Source organism: Pollicipes pollicipes, unplaced genomic scaffold, assembly GCF_011947565.3.
Source record: "Pollicipes pollicipes isolate AB1234 unplaced genomic scaffold, Ppol_2.1 Scaffold_7261;HRSCAF=8764_pilon_pilon_pilon, whole genome shotgun sequence".
Taxonomy (NCBI): domain Eukaryota; kingdom Metazoa; phylum Arthropoda; class Thecostraca; order Pollicipedomorpha; family Pollicipedidae; genus Pollicipes; species Pollicipes pollicipes.
The window spans coordinates 12139757-12162940 of record NW_023597054.1 but is presented as its reverse complement, the minus strand read 5'-3'; the positions used below and the strand labels follow the sequence as shown (position 1 = coordinate 12162940).

At 51.7% G+C, this 23184-nt stretch overlaps 1 protein-coding gene across 1 annotated transcript; it reads left to right on the top strand.

Moving 5' to 3' along the window:
- Positions 1 to 3441: 3441 nt before the first annotated feature.
- LOC119113030 (uncharacterized) lies at positions 3442 to 21758 on the top strand. Its single transcript, XM_037237348.1, has 21 exons — positions 3442 to 3543; positions 3840 to 3981; positions 4469 to 4617; positions 4999 to 5053; positions 5282 to 5343; positions 5739 to 6126; positions 6419 to 6596; positions 7546 to 7711; positions 8092 to 8215; positions 8501 to 8662; positions 13110 to 13253; positions 13950 to 14048; positions 15095 to 15180; positions 17313 to 17464; positions 17757 to 17847; positions 18236 to 18385; positions 18803 to 18908; positions 19050 to 19183; positions 19372 to 19512; positions 19760 to 19882; positions 20189 to 21758. The coding sequence occupies exons 1-21, from the start codon at positions 3442 to 3444 to the stop codon at positions 20318 to 20320; spliced, it is 2886 nt and encodes a 961-aa protein (XP_037093243.1). The 3' UTR covers positions 20321 to 21758.
- The last annotated feature ends 1426 nt before the right edge of the window (positions 21759 to 23184 follow it).

The following is a 23184-nucleotide window of genomic DNA, read 5'->3' as shown; positions in this document are numbered from 1 at the left end:
CTACAACATACCGTCGGGCTGCAGGCTATCACTGGCCCACACTACTCTACGTCAGTTGGGTGGCCCCACTGACCGATGTCGGCTTACCGCGCGGGTGGGGGGTCCAGCGACCGGCGGGTGGGCTCGGCCGCTGTCGGTTACGACGCTGAAGTCACGCCGGCGCGGGCAGGAGGTCCAGCAAGCGGCGGGTGGGCTCGGCCGCTGTCGGTTACGACGCTGAAGTCACGCCGGCGCGGGTAGAGGTCCAGCAAGCGCGGGTGGGCACGGTCGCTGTCGGTTACGACGCTAAGTCACGTCCGGCGCGGGCAGGAGGTCCAGCAAGCGGCGGGTGGGCTCGGCCGCTGTCGGTTACGACGCTGAAGTCACGCCGGCGCGGGCAGGAGGTCCAGCAACCGGCGGGCGGGGACAGTCGTCGTCGGTTACGGCGCTGAGGTCATGCCGGTTGTTAGCGGGTGGAGTAGACCAAGTAAGACGCACTATTTTCAGTGCAAAATAAATAAAACTTGCTGCAACAGGTCGGGGGGATACGGTTGTTGCCCGGGGGGAAAGAGGCAGCGGACGTTGCACCGGCTGACGCCCCCTGGCGACAAGTCGTGCTCATCCGCGCGCGGTGTTTATTCCAGTCGTATGGCGAGGGGACAGACTCGGTCAGCAAGGACAGCAAGAACATGCAGCTGAAGCTGGTGCAGCGCGTCGGCACCACCGACCTGGAGCAGTTGCCCGTCTACGACCTGCCCAGCAACCAGCGCATCCAGATCCGTGTTCCGCGCGGCAAGAAGGGATCCAAGCCGGTCCTGCCTGGTGAGCACATCTCTGGCCGTCTCCCCAATTCGATCTTCTGTCCGCCTCTCCCTCCTTGGTACTGTACGTTCCAGTTCCGCCATGCTGCCCTCCGGTCTAGATTATCTCGCTACATATGTAGCCGATGTGACAAATATGAAGGCATGCAATATGCCTTTTGGCTTTATTACTGTGCAAAAGTATTGCCACACCCGGTTCGTCTCCCATCTCTCGTAAATCCCACTTCCTGAGCTCTTGTAAACTCCACCTGTGGTTGTTCACAGACCCGACGTTCGTGGAGCCACTGCCCAACTCAAAGGAGATCATGATGTACCACTCGGTGAACATCACGCGCCAGGACGTCTCCATCAACATCGAGGTGTCGGTGTCCAGGCCTGACGCCCAGCTGGTGGTCTTCATGAAGCGCGGCATCAAGCCCAACCTCACCCACTACGACTGGGTCTGGAAGGTCCAGCTGCCCACCAACTTCACCGTGGACGGTGCGTTCTCTCTGGGAAGGCGCTGCAGGCCAGACTTCCAGGACCACGAAGAGTTTGTAACGCGTTATGAGCAACCTACGGAACAGAAGTGGGCCTGTGTGTCGTGCTTCCGTTCGGGTTTGTGGCCGAAACAAGACGCTGGAAATTGGTGGTGAATGTTGACAGCAACGCAAATGTCCTCATGCATAACTTTGTTTTTCCAGTTTCCCAAGAGCCCATGGAAGAACCAATACCGATCACAACAGCAGTTCCATTAACTACAATCCGAGGTTGGTACATTTGCACCGTATTTCTATGAATGTTATGCCCCATGTTTAATAGCGCGGTACACGCTGAGGGGCTCACAGCTTACAACTGCGGTAGCTGTTGTTTAGGGTAAGAAAGACAGTCAAGTTTCTGTTTAGCGCGTACCATGCCAAAATCTCCATCAGATCAGCTGGTACAATGAATGGGTGGGAAAACAAACAACGGCCATGGCATGGTTCTGTCCTTGTCTATTTTCCTGGCTACGTCCTCATGCGGTAGCGATGCTGTGCTAATATCATGCCACAGTATGCTGGCCAGCCTCACTGGCGCCCTCACACTTGTTACCTGCTGTTGTAGTGCCGGCCTGTGAGGAGCTGGAGGGAGTGAACAGCACGTACGGCACTAACGAAACCTGCATCCCGGGCGGCATCACCGAACGTACGTCACTCACCGAGCTGTAACACCAACATGAAAATGAAAACATGCTTAGATCTGATCATTGTTATGGTTTTGATGGCGAATCACAATATGTTTGCTGTTATTTTCTGTTCTTCTACTTGCTTTCTGCGTGTTCATCCTTCGTCAATGGTTTTGTGCCTTCGCGTCCATATTTATATGCCGCCGAATAAACTTCGACTGAGTTTAGCTCACAGAAGTGCAGCACCGCCCAGTGAGCTGAGCTGAGCTGAGCTGAGCGGAGCTGGGCTGACCTGAGCCGAGCTACAGCTGAGTGTTCTACCCGACGTGCCACTGTAGCTGCCGTGCTGTGCGAGGAGGACCTCATGACGTTCGGCTCGACCACGCCGGCTCCGTGGCCGCCCTCCTCAACCGTCACGGCAGGCCCGCTGGGCGCCAGCACCACCAACGAGTGGTACGACGGCAACAGCACCGGGGAGTACAACGGCACCACGCCCGCACGGCCTGCACCGGCCGGTGGTGGTGACGGCACCACCCACCGAGGAAGGCTCCCGACAGCCGAGCGGTCGTGCCCACCAAGTTACATTCTCCGAGTACGTCCGGCTCAAAGTCGGTAAGAAGCGCTTGAAAACTGGTGACGGGGCGTTAAGCGGTGTTCACTGACTGGGATTGCGGCGGTGCTGGACGGACATGCCTTCCCGCAATCCGTGTCATCTCCAGTCCATTTTCAATCACCAATGGAGCTAATGCGTTCCAACCAACTCGACAGTTACTTATGGCTTCATAAACAGCTAATACGATGCTGCATCTGCTCGGTCGTATGTTTGAGGTCATCGCAACAAGCCACGAGGCCGGCTTCCTCTGACCTGGCCTTTGACCGGCAGTGCCTAACCGCGCCCTGGAGCCATACGACCCTTACGGTAACGACACGCTGCTGTACTCGTACCCGCTGTACGACATTTTTGTGCCGGACTCGTACGTGCTCAACATGACCGGGGAGTACTGGATCGGGGTGCCGAGTTCTCCAACACCACAGATGACGAGGTGAGCAGGGGCCGGGCTGGCCCACGGTTGCTGCTGTTGCCAGAGTGATCATCGGCAGGCCCGACCCACCAGTTCAGCTGCCAGCTCTGAACAGCTAGACTGGTGGATGCCTTAGATTAGTTTCGAACGACAATGTTCGCGTGCATGAGCGCAGCCTCACGAAAATCGATTGGGTAGCTTAAAAGGCTGTGGTTATTCCCCATAGACACGCGGGTATTGAGGCGTTTGCTATCTTTTGATAAGTGTTGGCGGGATATCAGTGTACCGGGACAAACAACCCGGAGAGGAGTAAGGGGTCATGTCCCGCTGAAGAGACACAAGGATCCATCCATGCCCACGTTTGTGATCAGCGGACTGATGTCTTCTGTCGGTACAGTTCTCACAACTGGCAGCGTTTGCGCTCCCTCAGGTGTTCTTCGAAGACCCGTCGGCAACGAACCTGACGTGGGCCAACATGACCAACGTCTACTCCACCAACTACACGCTTCGTGTGTACACCTCTGGCTGTCTCTTCTACAATACCATCTCCGACGTGTGGGAGAGCGACGGCTGCACGGTGAGTTCTGCACTGTCTGTGGGCTTAACAAGCTTGCTGGGCTGCATCGACACGTAACACCGCTGCGGCCAGCGTTCCTTAGCCATGCAACCACCTATGTTCCGCTGCGCTGTACTTGCACCGTGTGGTTACACATGGAACAGGGAATATTTCTGTCCCGAGTTTCCCTTTGCGATCGCGTAGTTAATATGTGGCTTGAAATGAATCACCGACAGTATGTGCGATAACCACCCTTGCCCGCGGTAATCCCGAATCCACGTCACATACGTCACATGTGTCCGTCGCGGCTTTCCCAGGTCACAGACTCCAACTACCGAGCCACGATCTGTACCTGCAACCATCTGACCTCGTTCGGCTCCGGATTCTTCGTCATGCCGAACCGCGCCATCGACTTTGAATATGTGTTTGCCAACGCAAGGTACGTGCTGCCGAAGATCAGTCAATGAATTTTTTTGGGGGGGAAATTCGGAGTAGGGTCGGAATTTGCCGCCCCCGAAACAACATGTCTCTCAGCAGAAATGATTTGTGGGTAGGCTTCGTAAAGATCCCTCGGAGTTATCTCGTCCAGGCGGGGTTGGTGATTGTTCTGATCATCACGGGGTAATATACTCGCTAATGAAAGCCATCCAGATGTCATCACATGATATGGTCCGCAGTCGTGCGAGAGCGTAGGCAACGTGACCTTGAGGCGTTCACATTGCGGGCGGGAACACGCTGTGGAGGACAGAGGGGCGTCAAATACTATCCGCTCTGCTCCGAACCCTCGGTCCGTGTTCAGACGGACCAGTTTCTGCGTGTTGCTGGATGCACGTTTGGTTGAATAATGCCAGGGTTGTTGAAGGGGCACGTTAAGTTGAAACCTGCCGACGTTGGGTAATCGACAGGCTTTACGGTATGTTAGTCTGACAGCGCATGTCATTCCCAGGCTTTGAAGACAACCTGTCAATATATCTGACGCTCATCATCTCGTTCTTTATCTACCTGGTGCTCATGTTCTGGGCGCGGTGGAAAGACAAGAAGGACCTGGAGAAGATCGGCGCCACACCACTCCCGGACAACAACCCCAATCACAAGGTCTGCCACTGCTCATATGCCCAGCGATTCCTACAGCTGACATCTCCCATATGTGTTTGATCTTGATGGCTAAAGACTATACTGGTAAAGTTGTTTATGATTCGTGCTATAAGCTGACGGGCGTTTCGCTGCGCAGTATATTTTTGTTCGTAGTGTCAGATTCATAGGTCGTTTAAGTTAGCATGTTGAAATAGGTTATCACAGAACTCACCATCTATTACGTGCCATACGGGGTGCTAAGTCGCCAGAAATGTTGCGAAAAGTACGTGTTTCCTTTGGTAAAAGTACGTGTTTAGGTGTTTTCCGTACGCGCTGACGTTTTCCTTCACCCGCCCCGAGTCCGCGGCAACAAACCACAACCGCCCCCCCCGCCTCCGCCAGTACCTGTACGAGATCCTGATCATCACCGGGAACAAGACGAACTCGGAGTGCGACAGCAGGTGCAGTTCATCCTGTCGGGCGAGCGGGACGAGACAGACTGCGCACCCTGGCCGAACCCGCAGGGCGGCCCATCCTGCGCCGCTCCGGCACGGACAGCTTCGTCATGGCCGTGCCGCGGGGCCGCTCGGCCAGCTCAACTACCTGCGCATCTGGCACGACAACTCGGGCAAGGGCGGCGCCGCCTCCTGTTTACCTCAACTTCCTCGTGGTGCGTGACGTGCAGACCGCGAGAAGTCGCAGTTCATCGCCAACAAGTGGTTCGCCGTGGAGGAGGGCGATGGACAGGTGGGGTGCACGCACTTCGGACGGGGATTCTGTTGGATTGGTGTGTCAGGGCAGGCTTGGTTTGCTAGGTTATTAAGTATGCGTTCCAGTGCTGACGGCTTTAAGAGCTGTCGTGTTTCTCGTGAATTATCGAAGCCAGACTTTAAAATCTGCTCGCGCTCCTCTCTGAAGCAAGATAGCCATGGAGCTGATTGACCAGTGCAACTATCGAGATCAGCTAAACCACATGCTGCGTGGCGGTCTGGACCAACTTCGGGATAAGTCCATGTTGGCCTATCTCTAGCGACAGAAGAATCACAGCGTCTGCATCACGTCCTGTGTGCTGTCGTGCACTAGTGGAGACAGCTGATCCCCGGGCATGGCAATCGTTTCAGATTGACCGTCTGTGCCGGTAGCCGGCCGAGAACAGATGCTTGAGTTCCAGCACCTCTTCAAACACCACATCGCGCAAGAACCTGTCGGACGGCCACCTCTGGTTCTCAGTGTTCATGCGGGCCGCCGCGCAGGCCGCTTCACACGTGTGGCAGCGCGTCTCCGCCTGCATGGCGCTGCTCTATCTCTCGATGCTGGTGAACGCCATGTGGTACGGCCTGGTGCCCGACCAGCCTGGGTCCAGCGCCATCGCTTTTGGCCCCTTCTCCTTCAGCCCCGAACAGATCGGCGTGGGTGTCATGGCCAACCTCATCGTCTTCCCGCCGTCCTTCCTGATCGTGCTGCTCTTCAGGAAGTCGCGGCCACGCCGCCTCAAGGAGAACAGGGTGGAGAAGGCCATGACCGAGCAGCGTGAGTGACCAAGCACGCCACAGGCGAATGCCGAACTTCGTAGAATAGAGCAACGCTGACACGCTGCATGCGATATGATGAGTCTCGGCTCCGTTTGTGATTTCCGTAGCAGAATGGAACGGGCATTTGCTGCTGTTACTAAGGGGAAGTCAGCTTATAATGTGATAAGTTCGGCTTGGCACCTGATGCCCTCGACAATCACCGCATTTTTTGACTCCCAGTATGAGTGTTGAGTTACCACCCAGCGCAGCTTCGGCTGAGTCGACTCGTGATTGAGATTTCCACCATCCAGGTGCGAGGCAGCGGAAGGAAGGCAAGTTCCCGGAGGCGGACGAACAGTCCGCCGCGCCCAAGAGTGCACCGCCTCGGGCTGTCGACCTCGCGGACCGGGACGGTGACGACGAAAGCCTGGCGGAGTCTACCGTCCCCGAAAAACGTCCCGAGAGGAAGAAGCCGTTCTCCTTGCCCTGGTAAGGGCAGCCTGTGCCGCGAAACAGATGCCTGCTGTGGGGGTTCATGTTTCGTTTGACTGGAGCATGGCCACCATCCGGGCGAAGTGTGGGAAATACCGATCGTAACGTTGGTTACTGGGTTGGGGACATTAGGGCGATTCAAGGGGTTAAGGGGATGAGGTTTGGTCGGCTGAAAAGAGAGAGAGAGAGAAGAGAGAGAGAGAGGAGAGAGAGAGAGAGAGAGAAGAAGAGAGAGAGAGAAGATAGAGAGAGAGAGAGAGAGAGAGAGAGAGAGAGAGAGAGAAGAGAGAGAGAGCGAGAGAGAGAGAGAGAGAGAGAGAGAGAGAGGAGAGAGAGAGAAGAGAGAGAGAGAGAGAGAGAGAAGAGAGAGAGAAGAGAGAGAGAGAGGAGAGAGAGAAGAGAGAGAGAGAGAGAGAGAGACGAGAGAGAGAGAGAGAGAGAGAGAGAGAGAGATGAGAGAGATGAAGGTGAGAGAGGAGGAAGAGAGAGAGAGAGGAGACGGCGGTTTGTCAAGGCAAGACCCTGAGATTCCTCCCCAAAAATTAAGACAGCTGTCATGGGAAGTGCGCGATGTGTTTGACAACTTCCAAAACACCTTCCAAAGATGCGCAAAATTGACGATGGATACAGTCTTTTACAACGTTTTCGCGCTTGCAGCCGCTATTGACAACATGTTTGCTTTCAATTTTTAGGATAAGATGCATCAATCCCATGAAGGAATAGACAACGTAAAATTTATATTCCTAGGTGCGGTGAACGTTTCTAAAAATTGTCCTCCTCTTTTATGTGCTCCTAAGGTCGTTCTTGTCAACTCTATTGACCATAGAGACTGACATACACTGCGAAGAAGTGAAGCAAGCCGATAAGACATACGATATGTCGTGCTGGTGTGCAATGGTTGTTGCCGGGGCCGCTGAGTCATTCATTTATGTCTGGCCCCTTCCAGGTGGTGCGTGTATTTCGGTTGGCTCCTGACCTTTGGCAGCATGGGCGCCTCCATTTTCTTCCTCTGGGCTTATGGCATTACCTTTGGCAACGAGAAGACCACCAAGTGGCTCACCTCCCTGATGATCTCCTTCTTCTCGTCTGTGCTCTTCACCCAGCCTATTAAGGTGTGTCCCATGATTTCCGATAGATGATATAAAAACTCGCAGAGTACTCGGATGCTGTTTATCCGTACCGACAGGCGGCTGTCGTCTTTTTGCTTAATGTGAGTGGTGCATGCAGGTGAGGGGGTTGTATGTCAAACACCGTTCATGCATAGCATAGAGATCCGCTTTCGCGACATCAGCGCGGCACCACGTTACCGTGTATCCGTAGGGCACAGCAGATGAGGCCTTTTTTCACTGATCGTCGCGAAGGCTACCCCAGTGGTGTCTTCACGCGCGCGAGCACGCCACACTTGTGTGGAATCCACCCACGCGAACGCCACTGTTTGTCGGTGGGTGGTGATGTCGAGCACCCCTGACCGAAGGCCGCGCCGTGGTGGTAGGTGATGCTGACGGCCTTGCTGGTGTCGGCGATCTGCAAGAAGCTGGACAACGGCCATGACGACATCGATGACGACGAGGAGGACCCGGCCCTGCTCAACGACGAGGAGTGGCTCTACGCGCCACGTGGGTTATGTGGGGGCTCTCCGCCGGCGGCGACGGGTGGTCGCCGCCGTTGCTGCTGCATGCTCGTGAACTTAACTTACTAGCTGCGACTGAAACTGCAGCTCTCAGTGGAAAGGAAACTTTGAAAAGGGCACTGTCGCGCTTGGAGACTCCGGAAAGTCAATCCACCATTTTTGTACGTCGCTCGCGTTGCATTTCATTTCCTGTAACGTCTGCGTATTCTCTCCTGGCGTTACCAGCCTGCCGCGCACTTTCCGGGCGTAACGGACTGGCTGCCGCTCGCAGGCAAGAAGAAGCAGCAGCGTAAGGTGGAGTACACACCGGTGGACCCGGCGAAGATCGAGGCGGCCAAGCGAGAGCGGCAGAAGGAGGTGAAGATGTGGGACATCATCCAGGAGATGGCCGCTTACGCCTTCTTCCTCTGGATCTTGCTGGTGCTCAGCTACGGCTCGCGAGACCCCCAACGCCTTCCTCATCCGGGCGGCGCTCGAAAAACAATTTCCTTCGGCCCAACGACCCGTGGCTGTCGTTCAGCGCGGTGAGTGCAGCGCCCGGCAGTGGTCGTTCGTACCTCTGGAGACCAGGTGGGCTGCCAATTTGACTCCTGTTTAGGCTGGAAATGAGGACATGGGCAATCATAGCCTCATCGCCAAGTTGATAGCCTTCGGAATATGGAATTCCCCAATGGAACTTGCGGTGTCATGAATCGTAGCATGCGCCATCAGCACGCATTGTGTGTGGTCACGGACCACTCAGTACGCGCTGCTCTATGCTATTTGAGCGAGACCTGGGGAATGAGAGCGTCATTTCTCTCCAGCTCACGGTGATTGTTGCTGCTACGCATATTTCAAAGTGACTAAAGCACAAACTTCCATATCTTATGTTCTTAGTCGCAAAAGCATCCTCCCAAGAACATGGTGTTACGCGTCTCCCGGAATAAAGAAATCGGCTGTAATGCACCCTCGCACGCAGTCAACCTAAAAGGACTTGTGTCACCTTAAAGGTTTGGCCACCACAACATTGCTGACGGCGGGTAGAGTAAACATATATTACAAGGACACGTTGTGTATTCAAGGTGCGGAACGAAACTCGCTTCTGGAACTGGACGAGGTCGGTGATGATTCCCGAGCTTAAGATCGGACCCGGCTACGCCGGGGAGAAGCCCAAGAGAAAGGAGAAGAACCTGATCACAGACCGAGTCCATCTGCTGATGGGCAACGGCGTGATGCGACAAGTTCGCATTCGTGAGAAGAGTAAGTACAGTGGTCTGACGCTATGGTGCACATGTTTTTGGTGAGTACAAATAGATTCCGATCTGCAAATGATTGCGTTCCTGCTGCTTAGGAAATGTGCGTGACTTATGTTTTGTGGACACCGAATCATGTTGCTACTGGTTATCTGAAAACAGCTTTTGTGGCTGCAGCCGAAATATCCAGGCCCTGCTTACTAACGGAGGGTTTCCAGGCCCTGCTTACTAACGGAGGGTTTCCAGGCCCTGCTTACTAACGGAGGGTTTCCAGCCTCACACTTCCGAACTTGGGAACTGTAAGAATAGGAGTATCGAGCGCGGAAAGTGGCCGTGGCTGAACACAAATTCTTGGACATATAAATCGTATTACCGGAGATCTATTTGCCGCAGTCAGCTCGGCTCAAACGCGTCAAGAATTGCCAAGTTTGGGGTTAATGGCAGCATTGCACTCACTCGTGGCCCCATTGATCGAAAATTTGGCATAGTCAGCCACAAATGACGCAGTAGATGACATTTACAACACATGGCGTGGGGCAAATCCATATTGCTTCAGGGCACATGGGCTTTTCAAGATGTATTGTTGGTCATGGCAGAATATCGGGAGATTCATTAGGGGATGAATGCTATTGTGGTGGTGGTCGGAAACCAAATAGCACCCCGGTTTACGTAGCGATAACTCAAGCTTTGAGTTTTAAACAATACCTGTTCTGGCCAGCGATTGATGACTTCCCAACCGCATGACTCCTCTTCTGTTCACACGTCATGCAGCGGCGTGCAGAGTTCTACGCGCCTGACGTTACTGCGGCCCATCGCTCTGGCTCACAACACACTACGATTCACCGTCGCCACGCCGCCTGATTCGCTATTGTCCGGCGGCGTATGCACCGGAGCAGTTTGTCACAGAGGCATCTGCATGTTCATTAGCTGCACTTGGCGGGTCATCTTTCAGTTTTCAGTTTGTTCTTTGCCTTGTAGCCTTTCTCTGCACCTCCGCCACGTGGATGGGTCGGCGGCCTGGGATCAGCAGCCCAACTCGCTGTTGCTTGGACCTCCTCTGCCTGACATTTCGGCTCAGAAGGGTCCACGCGGGCTCCACGGTCCTCAGCCAACTACGTATCCCGGTCAGAGATTGGTCTGTCACTCTTCCTCCCATCTGCGGCAGTCAGAGAGCTAAGCTGAGGTCACTATGGAGCCAACGATGACTGTCATGCTGCGAATTGGAATTGGAAGAGTCCGAGTTGCTAGTAAAAAAGTGGAGTCAAGTGGAAAAGGGTGCTCTCTACAATCACGTTTCTCTATTCAGAAAACATGCTCTCCAATGCGTTATTGTTTCATGGCGTCAGGGAACGTTCGCATGATTTTGAAACGCTGCCAAACTAGCCGCGCGAAATAACCGCCCAACACTCACGTGTAGTACTTTAACTCACCGAGATATGACAGTGGCGGTGCTGAGAGTGTTTGGATTCAAATATTGTTGACTGCTCGTGTTTTGGCCCTTTTCGTGATGCTCTTATATATCCATCCGTGATTTTAAGATACATACATGCATTTACATGCTCGTTTATAGCACCATTTTTAAGATTTTCGATTACAGGTCTGATTTTTGTAATCCTACGTAATGCCTAGGAATCATTTTCAATTTTTCATACTACGCAGCAAAAACGAGATTTCTGATTGAAACTAGCAAAACCTGCTCAATATTGATTGAGAGTCCATCGACCTCCACTGTTTTTGCAAATCGGGCTCACGGCCACCAGATCTGAATGGCTTGGAGATAATATTCTTCCTGGTCTTGAACACCGCATGGCCTATGGGGTGGCATGATTTGAATGACGTTGTTATGGCGTCATGCATGCCTGAATGGCCTTGAAATAGTTTGCACATCTTTGCCGAAGTGTAGCTCAGAAACTAGCGGGTTTTCGGTATTAACGACAGAGCTGTGAGCTGCACTGAATGGTTTTCAAGAGGGCGATATTAGTTCAAAGCCCAATACAAATGTGGAACACCCCTTCTATGCAGCACCCAGGCAGCCCTATCGTATACCCGTAGGGCAAGCAGTGCCGTCCACACTCGGTCGAAAAGCGGCTCTCGCCCGCCCGCCACAGCCAAGCACGCCTGGCTGCCGCGCGGAAGAGATGGCGCATGCGCAAGTGTGGTAGAAATTTTCTGCACGAGCCACACATTTTTAATTTGCTTCACATTTCTCCATCCGACCTGCTTATGCACCAGTGATACTAGGCAAAAGCCCTTACCCTCGGTTGCGCTTCGCTATAGGTAACTTCACAAAAAGTTAACAGCCATGTGGTCCGTAATTGAGCTGAGATGCGAAACAAGCAGCAAACGAATTCTTTGTTATAAATGGGAGCCAACTGTATTTGGCTTATGTGTGAAGGCTATTTTGAAAACTTAACCATGATTTGCAATCACAACTGAATATATCTCCTCACTCCCTGCGTTGCTTCCATTACGCTCCATACGAACCCTCTCGCTCCATACATAACGTAATTTATGGACAGCCCCACATCGGTTTTTCCTCACTGGCGTTTTCACCAACATCCATTTAAAACATATAACTTATGTTTCTTTATGTTTGGAGACCAAGTCTTGACGACAGTTATCTCACAAAATGTGTATAGATGGCAAAATGAAATGGGTATTGCCGAGTATGTGTGAGGCTGGTCTCGTTGACCTGACGTAACCTTGACGGAGAGTGACCTTGATAACCTAGCGTGGCAAAGACATTGACATTCGTGTCCTCACATATAACTCAACATCAAGACATCAACACCACGAACGTATCTTGGAATACACCCGGCGTATCTCACCGCTAGTCCTCACGCACCGTTTTATGCTGCAATGGGTGGCATACTACACACCAGGCATTCCATCTCTTCCTCTCCTCTTCCATTTGGCAATTCAGATCAACTTTGGTTATGCTACCCACATAACTGACCAAAGTTCAGTGCTCTACCGTTCGACCGAATACGTTTCTGTAGAAGCAGGAAATGCGTAATGGGACGGCGGAAAATTGTTGTTAAATGTGCTGAAAGCTGTGGCACGCTCTCCTGACTCAATCTATGTCTTTCCGTTGCTTCCCTTTTCACCTTTACTTTGCGCTTTGTACTAAGTATGCAGAGTTTTGACCACAACGCATAGGACAGAGGCACGACGCGGTACCTTGGCGTCGCAACGTCTTATTCCATTGCGTTATGGCCGGAGACAAAGCGCAAAGATTACGGTGACCTTTTGGGTGTTCTGGATTTTTTGGGGCGGAATGCTGTTGCTTGGAAGTAGATTACATGTCACCCGGAAATGGGAATGTTTGTGGGAACAAAACTGAAAACCGGCGTCATCCCCAACATTAAATGAGAACCATGAAATCGATTATTTTTGTCTGTCCTGTCTCATTCAATACGAAACTTGACCATTTCATTGCAATGGTTTGACCTTCGCGACCGTTCCGGAAGACAAACGGAAATATGTCCTCCATCTCATCAGCATCATAAATATTTTTGTTATAGTCATGTTCAGTCGTGAAATAAGCGATATAAGATAACTATTGAATTGAAGTGGATGATGCGCAGCGGCATTTGTGCGCGTGTCATACGTGTTATTACGCGCCTGCTAAGTGTATTTCATTTTCAGACACGTGCCGCGTGCCGAAGGTGATGCGCAACATCACGCGGGAGTGCCACAAGTTCGGGTCGCTGTTGTACGAGGAGAAGCGTGACTTCGGCCTGGGCTGGGACGAGACTCTGGCCACCCGGCGACCGTTCAACCTCAAGGAGAGTACCGCTACCGCTCCAGCTCCAGCCTGGACTCGTACCCGTTCTGGGGCGACTTGGGCTGGTACGGCGGTGGTGGGTGAGTACGCACCCTTCCCAGTTCGACCGCAGTCCTCTCGCGCCCGGTATACCGCCCGACACCGGTGAACTGGCGTAATGTTGGTGACCCGAGCCTCGCAGGGGCGTCAGTTGCTCAGATGGGCAGGCGTCAACATCCCTTCATGTTGGCGTTGGCGTGTGGTATAATCAAGTCCGACCTTGGCGCCTCTTTGCCTCTCTCTCTCTCTCTCTCTCTCTCTCTCTCTCTCTCTCTCTCTCTCTCTCTCCTCTCTCTCTCTCTCTCTCTCTCTCTCTCTCTCTCTCTCTCTCTCTCTCTCTCTCTCTCTCTTCTCTCTTCCCTTCTCTCTCTCTCTCTCTCCGCTCTTCTTCTATTCCCTCTCTTTCTTCTCGTCTCTCTCTCCCTTCTCGTCCTCTTTCTCTTTCCTTTCCTCCTGGAGTTTATCCCTTACCTATCCACCACCCGCTTCTCGTCTGTGACGACGCCGCGCCTCGCGCCACGTCGCCACAGCCGCCCGACCGTCGCCGGCGCGCGGTGACGCGACCGACGCTTCTGCCGCCTGCAGGTACGTCGTGGACCGAAGGGCAGCAGAGCGCGGCTGATCAGCGCAAATGTGGCGGCTTCAGTCCAACGGCTGAATAGACAAGCGCACCCGGGCCGTCTCTGTCGAGTTCTCGCTGTTCAACGCTCAGGTCAACCTGTTCGTCGGCTGCACAATCGTGGCTGAGCTCAGTCCAGACGGTGAGCATCGGCCGCCGACATCCCCTGTCGTGGCGTCGGACGCTGTGAGGGTCCTGTTTCTCCGCACAAGTGACGGGCCCTGTGTGTTGCAGTGAAGGGCTTGTCGCACTGACGGCAACTGTGGTTCATGACTTACGTTTCAAAAGCACATTTGCCACGTTTACATAGCATGTTGGAAGGGTTGTCTGGCACGAAACTTCGGCAAAATAAGCTTGCGCACTCATCATCGTTAGCGCCTCTGAAATGAGGTGATAGTTCCTAAACCGCCTAAATAGCAAATATTCGACTTAACGACGACGTTTCTAAATGCGTTAGATTAGCAATATCTTCCTGACGACACATCAACTCACTAGCAACATTTTCGATCCAATAAATGCATCACAATGGCACAGACCCCGACTCGCGCGAGTGCCGCGAGGTCCAATGCTAAGAAATGCCGCGTGCCGCTCCATTACTCGGCCTCCAAAATAACCAAGCAGCATTCAGTTAGTATCCATGTTACATCCGTCAACCAAGCAGCGTCAAGTGAAAATATCTATAGATTATAGAAGCCCTCAACATGGTGGCGAGGCCGTTTTTCTGAATGCGGCCGCGCTGCCGTATGAAATATAATAGCCTGGCACGAATTCTGGCCCAACGGTCATGTCTTCATACCCACAGACATCCATGCAAGTTGTTCTAAATTTTTCCAAACGTACTCAGCAATAACTGACGCCGTATGTTTTTGGCATCATACCTGCGCCAAATGATGATTGTGTTGATGACATTTCGCCATAGTTTGATGCATTTTCAAGTTTCACCGGATGCCTTCGCCAATATGGCGACCGCTTATTACCTTAAGTAGACAGTGCTGTTTGAGCTTGCCACAACACGTATGTTTCCCTTGTGTCGTGTAAAAACTAGTTGATAGTGATGTTGGACAGCATGCAGCGTGGTGAGCGAAGGGTCGGCACGAACAGGTCGGTGTATGTACGCACGTTAACCGTCCAACGGTCCTCCGGTAGGCGGTATGTGCGCACGTTAACCGTCCAACGGTCCTCCGGTAGGCGGTATCGTGCCGTTCTTCAAGTTCGAGCCGGTTCGCCTGCTCAACTACCACTCTGGCTTCGGTCTGTTCGTGCTCATCTGCGATGTGAGTGTTCCTACGGGTGGTGTCAGCTCACCAGTCTGGGCACCGAGCTGCGCAGCTATCTGTGGCGGGCACAGCAGTGCAGGCCTGTGTGGCGTCCATCGTCCAGTCTCTCTTGGCTTAGGCCGCAGCGCCTTGTACTTGAGATCGGTTTAGGCCGCGGCGCCCTGTACTTGTGATCGGTCTCGGAAATGACGCCATTGACTGCTTTCCGGCCGATCACTGACGCTTCCCTGGGTCGGATTAGTTTTTGGTATGCCAGAGAGCTGTGGCCGGTGATTCCGCACACAGAGTGTACTTATTTTAACGTCGCTATGTGGCCTGGTCGCTGAGATCTGGCACGAGACCTTCAAAACGCCTCAGACCGAGTCGATCCATCGCTTGCGCAAGAGAGCGCATGATCGTCCGCACACATCGGCCACAGTTTTGCCAAGAGAGCGCGTGATCGTCCGCACACATCGGCCACAGTTTTGCCAAGAGAGCGCGTGATCGTCCGCACACATCGGCCACAGTTTTGCCAAGAGAGCGCATGATCGTCCGCACACATCGGCCACAGTTTTGCCAAGATAGCGCGTGATCGTCCGTACACATCGGCCACAGTTTTGCCAAGAGAGCGCGTGATCGTCCGCACACATCGGCCACAGTTTTGCCAAGAGAGCGCATGATCGTCCGCACACATCGGCCACAGTTTTGCCAAGAGAGCGCATGATCGTCCGCACACATCACCACAGTTTTGCCAAGAGAGCGCGTGATCGCTCGCACACATCGGCCACAGTTTTGCCAAGAAAGCGCATGATCGTCCGCACACATCGGCCACAGTTTTGCCAAGAGAGTGCATGATCGTCCGCACACATCGGCCGCAGTTTTGCCAAGAGAGCGCGTGATCGCTCGCACACATCGGCCACAGTTTTGCCAAGAGAGCGCGTGATCGTCCGCACACATCGGCCACAGTTTTGCCAAGAGAGCGCGTGATCGTCCGCACACATCGACCGCAGTTTTGCCAAGAGAGCGCGTGATCGCTCGCACACATCGGCCACAGTTTTGCCAAGAGAGCGCATGATCGTCCGCACACATCGGCCACAGTTTTGCCAAGAGAGCGCATGATCGTCCGCACACACCGACCGCAGTTTTGCCAAGAGAGCGCGTGATCGTCCGCACACATCGGCCACAGTTTTGCCAAGAGAGCGCATGATCGTCCGCACACATCGGCCACAGTTTTGCCAAGAGAGCGCGTGATCGTCCGCACACATCGACCGCAGTTTTGCCAAAATAGCGCGTGATCATCCGCACACATCGGCCACAGTTTTGCCAAGAGAGCGCGTGATCGCTCGCACACATCGGCCACGGTTTTGCCAAGAGAGCGCGTGATCGTCCGCACACATTGGCCACAGTTTTGCAAAGAAAATCGTCTTTTTCTTTATCAGAATCTATTGATCTCGTCTCGCTGCGATCCTTGGCCATTGCGATCAGGGCCCGGCTTAATTCCGTCTTCCTTAGGCTTTTGGCGTTTAAAAAGTGCTACGTGTGTTCGTGATTAACAAGTGCAGGAAGAAAACTGTAGCAACGTTACCGGAAACTGCATAAGCCTGCTGCTAGTGCTTGCAAAAGCATCTTTAGAAATTCTGACGGCCGGCTGGGTCTCTGAAGTTGGAAGTTTTGCTTTACGTCATGCAAGACTCAATCGTCCTTTGACCTAACTGATAACCGCCTTTAAATCTTATACACCTCGGGTCAAACACCCCATGCCGATGTTGTGCACGATCTCAAATTGGTTTTCGCGTGAAGTGCTCAACGTATGACATCTGTCATACCCATATGACTGACAGTAATCAGGCCTTACATTACGGTGCGAGCAAAACTTACCAACTCACCAGCCTTACATTACGGTGCGAGCTTTAACTCCTACTGCATGCTGATGCTTGGCGTCATGCATTCAAACGCTTGGGTGTTTAGTGAAACTCCAGATCAATTTGTTTCCGAATTAGACTGTACTGACCGGAAAAAACATAAGGGTGTAACACATGCTCATTTTCATGTTCAGAGTGGCCAAATATACCCACTCGTATCATCGATCAAGTTGTGTTCACGTCTGTTTACTTATCATTCCATGTAATGATATGTTTTTTTCATCTCAGGTGACCTTCGTGGGCTTTATAATATACTATACAGTGCGTGAAGCCAAGAGAGCCCGCAAGCAGAAGAAGCAGTACATGAGCGATCCTTGGAACTACCTGGAGCTGGGGGTCATCGTTCTGGGCTACACAGCTATTGTATTCTACCTGTACAGGTACGCACATATGTATATGTAGCCAGAGGGTCAAGCCCAAGCGCTATGCACTGTAGCGAGGCTCATTGTATAACACCCTAGTCACACGTAGACACGTGTGCCAGTGTGCGCACCAGCCTTTAATAACGACTCGATGTCTTTCACAGCGCCTTCAAATGCTCGCAGTCGTTTGGCCGAACACTTCTAAGAGTGTTGCCGGTTCAGAGCCGCCCGCGGAGTGGGATGTCGTGGGCGTCAGTAGTCTTAACCATCTGCAGAAGAATATTTACATCGCCATTGTTATCCTTCACAGAATGTTTCTGGCGAGCAAAATCGTCGATACCTACAAGAAAACACGAGGAAGAGGCTACATCAAGCTACAATATGTTACCTACCTTGACGAGGTAGGTGTTAATAAATCTACGAAAGTCCGTGACAAGTGTCTTTAAACCGAGAGTAAAGCTGTAGCGATGCCTCGTGCTCTGGTGAAAGCGCCACAGGAAGCCGCGCTGTATAACAGTCGCTGGAGCGCCATCGCCCGGTCCCATGCTGTAGAGCACCATCCCGGTCCGGCTAGATGTAGTTTAAGCGTGAAGCAATGTAAACAGACCGTTGTCTTCCGTGTATCACTTCTAATCAGCTTCCCATTTATGCCTCTATGTTGCGTGCGAGATCATTTCTAGACAGTAGCAATACCTCACATCTAGTCATGAAAGCAACACCTCGTCATGGAAGCGTAGTGCAGAATACCTAGTGTATAATGCGGTAGTCTGAAGCGTGCGCGCGTTTCAGGTATTCGGCTACATGATTGGCTTCCTGGTCTTCTTTGGGACACTCAAGTTCATCAAGCTCCTGAGGTTCAACAAGCGAATGGGATTCCTGACGTCCACTCTGAAGCAGTGCGCTGGAGACCTGTGGGGATTCATTGTGATATTCCTCGTGGTAAGCATGCAGCAGTGCATGATTCAGCCGTGCTCTATCAATCCGTTCAATAACTCTTATTATCTACCTGTAACGTTATTGAAAGCGACAGAAAGCAGTAGTCACCTTTGAGAGCATGCTGAACAGCCCTACCAGACAGCTGAGCTGGACTGACGCCACGGAAACGCTGTAGAGGACAAGCTGTTTTCCTGGCCCGCAGCCTGTCAGGCCATTAGTAGTGAGTGGCTGAGGATCAGTGACAAGCAAAGTGCTTGGATTGGTAAAACGATTATATAGCGCAGTGCTAAGTACTATAGTCGCAGACAGTCCAAGGAGCACCATTGATTTGGCCGCAGCAGATGTATGCCATTATGTTGTTTGTGCCTTGGGCGCGAAGCCTCGTTGACACTCTCAACAATCGTTCCTTGCTGTCCCCAGATATTCTGTTCCTTCAGCTTCACCTTCTTCCTGCTGTTTGGCTACGCCATGGAAGACTTCTCAAACTTCGTCATCAGTATCGAGTCCTCCTTCGCAATGATGCTAGGTAACGAGTTTGAGGGTGGAATGTTGTGTTTCTCACTGTGCCGGTGAAAGTCGCAGTTGAGGTTTTTGACGTGGATTGGAACAATGGCAAAATGCTAACATGTGAAAAACAAACGTCTTTCACCGTTATCTTGCATTTCAGGTCGTTTCCACTTCAGAGAGATACAGCATGCAAACGCTATTCTTGGACCGATCATGTTCTTCATATTTACCATTTCTATGACCTGCGTCTTCATCAACATCTTCCTGACCATCATCATCAGGAGCTTCCAGGCGGTGAGCTACGCAGTGGAGGACTTGTGAGATTTCAGCATTCGCCTCGGTGCTATTCTGGACGATGAATAGAATATTTAATTGCATGCCTTGTCATCACTCATGTTGTCTACAACAGCATTTGTTATTTCGCGATGTTTCCTCTTCCCCTCCTGCCAATGACACCATGCACCGGCGTTTCGGTTCTTCAGGTCAAATTGGACCTGATGAAGCAGAGCAATGAGTACGAGGTGATCGACTTTTTGGTGAACCGCCTGAAGATGCTCACCGGCATTGGCCAGCCCAAGCTGAACTCGGTCGGGCCTCTGGCTCCCACGGACGAAGACGAGCGGGTAGGCGACACCGCTTGGGTCTTCTCTGCGTCAAGAGCGCTTGCTGATGCTGAGGACGTGTGCAACCGGTTTGGCTGCGACTTATGAATCACAGGAATCTCGTGACGACGCCAGGGTGATAACATTTGAGAATAACGATCGGCGAGTTCACAAACCTGGCGGCGTTTTTTTAACTTTAGAGCAAAGAACCATCATACTCCAAGTCCCACACGCTGAGTGATCGATATGAACGTTTTGAAATTTCCAGAAACAAGATCCGTCACAGCAGTTCCCAGAGAAAGTTGATCAACTACTCAACTACGTCAACGACTTCTATTTCGCTGGGAAGATGGACTTGGACAATAAGTCGTGGCTGAAAAAGACAATTGCGGTGAGGACAATTCTGGTATCGTCATGTTGTGCTGCCCATCTGATGCCGAACTGAATAACGACTATGACTTTGCTGGGGGCATGCTCGAACTCGAGTTGCTTTTCTTCGCTTCGCATTGCGGGCGTCCCAATACACACCAAAGTCATGTCCATGCCGACTTATGTCCCAGTAACCCGATGTTTCCATGTCAAAACTGCTGTCCCACACGTTATCCTTGAGTCTCGTCCAGCCCGCACTGATGGCATCACTCGGGCTGTCCCTGCGGCGTTCTGAGCTGACCTTCCCTCCCCCCCCCCCATTCGGCAGTCGGACAAGAACAGCAAGGAGCGGCTTGCGGAGGGGTCCGCTGGGGCTGCGACAGCTCCGGCCGGCGCGCGCAGGAATTACGTCCCGCCCGAGGAGCTGACCGAGGAGCAGGAGCAGATCGCGGACATCTAGAATACCCGAAGGACCGACCAAGGCACTAAGCTGGATGCGAGTGTGAAGCGGTGGACGGAGTGCCTGTACGCGTGCGCCTGTGCGCCGGGCCAGTGCGTATGCCGTATCAGGCCACCAAAAAGCGTAGCCCTGAATGTAGACTTTGTGACGTTAAGCTAGAGTTCAGTTGTATCATAACACCGTGACGGCACTGTGGGCGGTGACTTCTTGATTCGACTCCGGTGGTCTGTACGCTCGATTTGCTTTTGGAGACATCTTTTCCCTCTTTTATACCTTTTGGAAGCATCAGGCAAATGATCATGATTTGGTCCTGCAGTTGGAACCTAATGCAGAGGTTATTGTTATCAAAACGAAATATCATCGCTTATGTACCTTTTTGCATGGTTTGCCGGAATTGCAAAGCTATGTTGCTTAAGGAAACATATGCTGCGAGGAAATGCACAATTTTTTTCTTTGGCTGGAAGTGACCGTTTTAGATTCCTTTGGCTAATTATTCACCAACGAATGAATTTAAGTGGACTGTGGAAATAGTGCCACGAACGGCATGACGGTTAATTTTTGTACCGTTCATGATAGCCAACTTGTGAAGAGCAAAGTGGTTCGAGTGTGAAATCAATCGACGATTTTGACGGCTTTCGCTACAAGGTGTGGTTCTGCTGCGTCTGACTTGTGGCTCCGACAATTTTACTTAGTGAGGTACTTTAGGGAGGTCATCGTGAACACGGCCAATGAATACCTCCGTCCTTTCATTTGCGCTTGGGTCATCAGGTTATCACTGAAAGCAAATTTTCAGCAGTGGGTGCACATACATTATAGTCCTCAGAACGGCCGATTGTGTTGTTTTGTATTGAGATTCTAGTCGGAAGTTTGTTGGAAGCAAATTCGTTGAAGAGCACAGTTCACCACCGCATATCATATGCCGTCTATGGCGAACCACCTTCTCTATGCTAAGATATCCTGCAGTTCTAAGGTATTAATTTTGCTGAAAAATAGAACGCATCGCGAGTAACTGAAAATTTAACCTATGAAACAGCAGTTGATGGGGTAATATTGCACAGATTTTGGGGCTCTGTTTCCTCTGCCGGAGTCCCGTGTTTGGTGAATGTAACATGTAATGGCCTCTAACGGAAACATCTTTTGAGAATTGTATGCGATGCATTGGCCACTATAATCCGGAATGACAAATATCAATTTGATTTCGTACCCTGTCTGAAAACACAAACCCCTTTCCAACGAAGATGGCTTCAATGTGTATGCGCGTGTTCTAGGCTCCGAACGGTCTGTTGAGCAGCTGCGTTTATCGCCCGCTGATTCGCACACATGGCAAATTGGTGAAAACTTTTCGGAGACAGCTACTTAGGTCGTGTGATTATCAGAATGCCATTACTCTTTGTTGTTGGAAATATATGCACTCACAAAATAAAGCATCGCACATGCATGACATGGTTTGCCATGGGCTATGACGGCTTACATTCAGTAAGGGCATACGACTGGATATTAATAATATTAAGTGTGCCCTACGTGAGCAGTAACCTTGCCAGCGCATCCACACACACAGCCACACCTGCCCAAGTTGGCTCGCTCCTTCTTCGACGGAGGGTCATGGCCGCCGACCTGCCTGCCGAGGGGAGTGAAAAACCGATTTTTTTCTGCGTCTGCCATTAACCCGCTAACCATGCCTTGCATCCAAAGGTGCGCCACCAGCACATTGTGACCGTGCAGGACAGCTGCGCATTAACGCCTGCATCAGCACGTTGGTAACAAACCTGATGATCGTTAACGCATGTAAAGGGTCCTAAAGGAAGTGGCCTACCTTTGGGGCATATTTCAAAAAAAAACATTTTATGGTCAAACCTCAGATCATTTACGTCTAAAAACAAGGCTCAGTAGTGCTACTGCAGTGCCATCAAGATGTAATAAGGATATAAATTGCAATCATTTTTTTTTAATTCAAGGTACGCTCTCGACACTTGGAAACAGCATTACACTTCCCTGTTTCTTGGTAACCCTCAAATGCATTCCAGATCCGCGACAAACAGCAGCTGTCGCGACCGCCGTTGTCATGACGACGGCAAGATCTGCTTGATGCAGTTGTCAGATGCTACAGCCTAGACGTACCACTTTTCAGTTGTTTTAACCGGTACATTGTGGGCCTGTGGGCTTAAAAGTGGCACCTCTACTGGTACAGATGATGCCATTACAAATGAGCGGTCGTGATTGACACAGCGGGCGGAAAGGGCCGGTTACAGATAAGCGCATTTTGGCTGAAGTTTGGACCAGTGCGCCACTATAGACTGTGTGATATATGGTTTCACAAAGCCAAAGTGCGCTTCGAAAAGAGACACTGCAATTAACGTCATATGGAAAAATGAAACCCATAGGATAACCTTTCGTTGAATTCGCTGGATAAAGGCCTCATGTTTGCAAAACTTTTTTCTATGAAGAGTTCTTCAAGCTTTCGTAGCATTTATTGCACCAGCATTTTTACAAATTGGTGTGCTGCAAACATTACAGAGCACACGTTAGAAAAAGCGAGATAAAGGAAATGCATTACTATCATAGTGGCGAGCAGGGGCACGACTAAGATATCTCCTGCAGGAGCGGCTACTTCAAATCGCAATTTTGAGGCTATTCAGAGGGATTTAGAGGAAAAAGGTGTAGCGGGTCAAGTCGGATGCGTCTGATCTAACAAGAAGTGAAAAGTACAAAAAAGGCGTCATACTGACTGGCGAACAAACCCTCCCATGTCCCAAGCTGCTTTTACTGACATCGGTTGCATGCCCATCCATCGAAGTGCACAACGATAGTCATGCGCCTATCTTCCCAGCAATTGCTGCCTAGTCAGATAAATAGACAGAAAGCGT

Bases quoted from the DNA above. Each gene is read 5' to 3' on its own strand.
- LOC119113030 (XM_037237348.1), top strand. From the start codon at position 3,442: ATGACCAACGTCTACTCCACCAACTACACGCTTCGTGTGTACACCTCT. The intron at 3,544-3,839 runs GTGAGTTCTGCA...CGGCTTTCCCAG, and splicing joins GGGAGAGCGACGGCTGCACG to GTCACAGACTCCAACTACCG. The intron at 19,883-20,188 runs GTGAGGACAATT...CCCATTCGGCAG, and splicing joins GGCTGAAAAAGACAATTGCG to TCGGACAAGAACAGCAAGGA.